This window comes from Ipomoea nil, unplaced genomic scaffold (assembly GCF_001879475.1).
Source record: "Ipomoea nil cultivar Tokyo-kokei standard unplaced genomic scaffold, Asagao_1.1 scaffold2580, whole genome shotgun sequence".
NCBI lineage: Eukaryota > Viridiplantae > Streptophyta > Magnoliopsida > Solanales > Convolvulaceae > Ipomoea > Ipomoea nil.
In genome coordinates this window covers 1,766,554-1,771,769 of record NW_017619008.1, presented here as the reverse complement: position 1 = coordinate 1,771,769, position 5,216 = coordinate 1,766,554, and the positions used below count along the sequence as shown (strand labels likewise).

Here is a 5,216-nt window from a genome sequence, read left to right as displayed (position 1 = left end):
TTGGGCATGGTGTCCAAGCAGCGACCCTTTTTCATGTTCCTCATGGAGACGAAAGCGAGAAGTCAGAGAACGGAGGAGGTACGTGTTAAATTAGGTTTCGAAGGAATGTTCAATGTAGAGCGAAGAGGCATGAGTGGAGGATTGGTGTTATATTGGAGGGATGCCGATGCGGCATCGTTACTGAGCTATTCACAAAATCATATCGACATGGCGATTTCACTGCCGGGACAGCCAGCGTGGAGGCTTACATGTTTTTACGGTAATCCTGACAGAGCAGAGAGACACCTCACCTGGGACCTGTTGCGTCAACTCAAGGACAGATCGGTTTTGCCTTGGATTGTCGTTGGGGACTTCAATGATATAGCGGGGTTATCGGAGAAAAGAGGGGTGCATTCGCAACCGGAATTCTTAATCGAGGGATTCAATGACGCCCTCGGGGATTACCAGTTGAACGACCTAGGAATGGTGGGCGGTAGATTTACTTGGAGTCGCGGTAGAGGGACTGTGGCATAGGTGGAGGAGAGGTTGGACAGAGCCGTGGCCATGGTGGAATGGGCTGAGTTGTTTGAGGAGGTGTTGGTACGTAATCTGTTTACTCTAAATTCTTACCATAGCGCCATTATTATTGATACGGAGTCGAGGCATGTGCGAGCGGCAAGGCGGGCGTTCAAATTTGAGTCGCCGTGGCTTTTAAAGGACGGCTGTGCGCAGGTTGTGGATGAAGCATGGCGCCAATCTCTGGGTCTGACGTTTCAACAACGCATTGAGCTTTGCGGTCAACGGTTAGGGACATGGGGCGGCGAGCACTTCCAGAGGTTTGGGAACCGTATCAGGTTCTTGCGGAATAGGCTCGATCGATTAAAGGAGGACCGCACTTCTGCGGCAGTGGACGAATTTCGGACTGTTGAAGGGGAGTTAGAGATCTTAATTCGTCAAGAAGAGATCTTCTGGAAGCAACGTTCAAAACAGCTGTGGCTGCAGCATGGAGACATGAACACGAAATATTTTCACAGGGTTGCGTCCGGTCGCCGTCGGCGTAACCTTCTGCTAAGAATGAAAGACCAGTCCGGGACATGGAGGGAGGGTACAGCGATGCACTCAGAAATATTGAGGTACTTTGATTATATTTTTTGTTCCAATTCAAGTAATCCAAATCCCATGAATTGTGTTCGGCATCGGGTATCGAACGAGATGAATGTCTCTTTGATGCGCCCGTTCACGATCATTGAGGTTAAAGCTGCGTTATTTTCCATGGCGCCGAAAAAAGCGCCTGGGCCTGATGGCATGTCGCCGGCTTTTTACCAACACTTTTGGCCGGTGCTTGGGCACGACATGGCAGTCTTTATTCTGCAGTGTGTGGCCTCTCAAAGATTGCCCGAGGGGCTGAATGAGTCAAATATTGTTCTTCTACCAAAGAAGAAGGTCCCGGAAAGGGTGACAGACTTGCGTCCAATAGCATTGTGTAACGTGGTCTATAAAGTGTTAGCCAAAATGTTGGCGAACAGACTTAAAATATGTTTAGAGCAGGTTGTGTCGGAGTCGCACAGTGCCTTTGTCCCGGAAAGGCTCTTGACGGATAATGTAATAGTGGTCGGGGAAGTTGGTCATTATTTGCGGAGGAAAACAAAAGGAGTTGTGGGGTGGACTGCGCTAAAGCTCGATATGGCTAAGGCGTACGATAGGATGGAGTGGTGTTTTTTAGAAGGGATGTTAGGGGCATTGGGGTTTGAAAGGCGCTGGGTAGAGTTGTTGATGATGTGTGTTACTACTATAAATTACACAATACAGGTCAACGGGGAGGCGGTTGGTACTGTTCGCCCTTCTAGGGGGATCAGACAAGGGGACCCACTGTCCCCTTATCTATTTATAATATGTGCCGAGGGGTTATCTGTTTTGCTACAGCAGGCGGAGGCGAGGGGTGATATTCACGGGGTGCGTGTGGCACGGGGTGCCCCGACCGTTACTCACCTATTTTTTGCTGACGATAGCTTGTTATTCTTCAGGGCAAACCAACAGGAAACTTTGAAGGTTAAGGAATGTCTGGATCTGTACTGTGCCGCTTCGGGGCAGCTCATAAACTTCGATAAATCAAATGCTGTTTTCAGTGTGAACACGACACCCGCGATGAGGAGTTTGATAGCTAACAGTCTCGGGGTTAATGAAGCAACAGATTTAGGACGATATCTGGGCCTTCCGTCCGCATTGGGCAGGAACAAAACGGCTGCTTTCCGGTATGTAGAAGAAAAGGTTCGGGAACGCATTGGATCTTGGCAAAATAAACTCCTCTCGAGGGTCGGGAAGGAAGTTTTGCTTAAAAGCATTGCTCAAGCCATGCCTATATTTACCATGTCAATGTTCTTGCTGCCGTTACGTGTTTGTGATACCATTGAAAAATTATTTAACAGGTTCTGGTGGGGTGGTGGTGGTACGGGTACGAGAGGAATTCATTGGCTGAGATGGAGCAAGTTGTGCGAGACAAAGTCGAGGGGTGGTTTGGGGTTCAAACGTCTGCACGAGTTCAATTTGGCGCTACTAGCAAAGCAAGGGTGGCGTATTTTAACAAATCCCGAATCTCTGGTCAGTCGGTTACTAAAGGCAAAGTACTTCCCGAGGGGTGGATTCATGGAGGCAAATTTAGGAGGTAATCCAAGCTATATTTGGTGGAGCATTCAATAGGGGCAAAAGGTTTTGAAACTAGGACTTGCCAGGCGCATCAGTGATGGTCTTGACACCCGAATTTGGGATTGGCCTTGGCTCTCGGATGGCACCAAACCAGACTTAGTCACGCCTCGTACAGATGCGCTGCAGGTTGCTACGATAAGTGGGTTATTTACCAGTCACGGAACGTGGGATACGGCCATCTTACATGACTTTTTCCAGGAGGAGGATGTTCGCTGGATCCTTGCTACACCTATGAGTCCGCAATGTAAAGACTCTTGGCGGTGGTTGGGAGATATACGGGGTAACTACACTGTGAGACATGGGTATCGGCTTCTTATGAACAGCAGCGAGGAGAATAATTATGCAGGGGAGTTTCACGCTTGGAACTCTCTATGGTCATTACCAATTTCCCCAAAGGCGAAGAATCTTTTATGGCATTGTGCTCGGGGGGTGTTGCCTGTACGTGAGAACCTCAAGCTGAAGCATGTCTGGATTAGAGGGGGATGTCCGTTATGTGGTCACAATTGGGAATCTATGGAACATCTTTTTTGTGAATGTCCGTATGCAACAGCGTTATGGGAACAAGAGGACGTGTTGAATGGTCGGTGCATGCAGCTGTTTATGGATCAGTGGCTCACTAATTCGACTGTGGAGCAATCAACGAGGTTGGCGGCAATCATATGGGTGGTCTGGTCTACAAGAAATGACATCGTGTGGCGTAACATCCAGCCGTTTGTGGCAGCCATGCGTATGCAAGTGTCGAGTGTACGAGCTTGCTGGGAAGAGTCGAACCGGAGGGGCATACGAGATGTGGATCGTGCCGGGCATGCATCAACGTGGGAACCGCCACCAATCTCGTCCGTCAAATGCAATGTGGACGCAGCCACGTTCTCGGATGGAGCCGGGTACGGAGCGGTTATCCGAGATCATAATGGACGATTTATAGCGGCAAAAAATGGGCGCATCATGAGCAACCGTGAACCTTTGATGGTGGAGGCGATTGCAGCGAGGGAGGCTTTGAAATGGCTCAAGGACTTACAATATAGTAATATCATTATCGAGTCAGACTGTTTAAATTTTTGTACCGCTTTTAATTCCCGTAGTCGTGATTTTTCTTATTTGGATGTAATTGTTAAGCAATGCGTGTCTATTGCTAATGGCATTGGAAACGTTAGCGTTTGCCATGTCAGGAGAACAGCGAATCGTGTGGCTCACGAACTAGCACGGGCAACCGGTTCCTCGTCTGTCTCTGGTACGTGGGAATTTATCCCACCGGCTTGTATCTCTGGGTTGTTAAGTTATTAATGAAGTTTGGTTTGTTTGTTTCAAAAAAAAAAAAAAAAAAAAAAAACAGACTTCAAACAGATTTCATTAAATGGTCCAAATCAGGTTACATCATTAATTGCCTGGAAGCATTTTGACAACTGCCATTGATTGAGAACTACATTTGCTAAACACATGAACTACGAATCCAATTGCAAAGATGATTACAATTGCGAATTTGCAACATTTATATTTCATAGACAAGACTACATTTGTCTTAGTAGCAACTTCTAGCATAGCCTTTAACTTCTCCATCTCTTCTTTGTCTCTATTTATCCTCTTCAAAAGTCCGGGTATTATACTGATTGCCCATGAACACATTGGAGGATCTGCCCAATCAAAGAAACCACAACCGTTGCCTCCCTAAAACCAAAAAGACAAAAACAAAAAAAAAAAACAAAAAAAAAAAAAAAAAAAAAAAAAAAAAAAAAACAACAACAACAACAAAAGAAAATTGAATTTATAAAATTCAAATCTGGAAAAATGAAACTGAATTCAAAAATTTATAAATTCGATATTACAAATTCTAAGATTACCTGACCGGATTAAGAGCATTGCCAAAACCTCCTACCCGGATTGCGATCTGTCCAAGACGTCCGAAGCACCACTTGATTCCCGCACTCACACCCATGACTGTGTATGGAATCTCCAAAATTATATCTCCTCCTTGAAGTAGTTGAAGAAGATGACATTGTTGCTCATGAAATTACTTGAAGAAGATGAAGAAAATGAAGAAGATGAAGAAGATTAGGGTTCGGTTCTCAGGCATATGATATCGTGGAACCAGATGAGAGCTCGGTTAAATAAATAGAAAAGGCATTAAAACATTCGCATAAAGTAAAATGATTCATTTGCCCTCCATTTTGACATCTCAGACGGGACCAACTAACGATAGGACCCTTGAAAGCCACTTTTCGCAACTCGGAGGATGACGCTCGGTAATTACGAAAGTTAGGGACCATTGATGGCGATGCCACCAAACTCGAGGGACCATAGATGGTATTTACTCTTATTGTAATTATCACCAACATTAAATTGCGATTTTTAATATTATACGATTCAATTTATATATGTAAGCCTACAAGTTTCATTAGCTCCTTTTTTTGAGTGTAGTAATGATAAGATTAATAGTATTCTTAAACATTTTAAAAAGAGTTAATACCACAAATGGTCCTCTGACTATAGGGGTAGTACTCCTTTTAATCATCGACTTTAAATTCTACCAAACAACA

At 45.2% G+C, this 5,216-nt stretch overlaps 1 protein-coding gene across 1 annotated transcript; it reads left to right on the top strand.

Annotated features, from left to right (window-relative positions):
- Positions 1 to 543: 543 nt before the first annotated feature.
- On the top strand, positions 544 to 3,966 carry LOC109154044. Its single transcript, XM_019301923.1, has 2 exons — positions 544 to 2,577; positions 2,677 to 3,966. The coding sequence occupies exons 1-2, from the start codon at positions 544 to 546 to the stop codon at positions 3,964 to 3,966; spliced, it is 3,324 nt and encodes a 1,107-aa protein (XP_019157468.1).
- The last annotated feature ends 1,250 nt before the right edge of the window (positions 3,967 to 5,216 follow it).

Coding starts and splice junctions, on each gene's coding strand:
- LOC109154044 (XM_019301923.1), top strand. CDS start 544: ATGGTGGAATGGGCTGAGTTGTTTGAGGAGGTGTTGGTACGTAATCTG. Junction 2,578..2,676: donor TAACAAATCCCGAATCTCTG/GTCAGTCGGTTA, acceptor AGCATTCAATAG/GGGCAAAAGGTTTTGAAACT.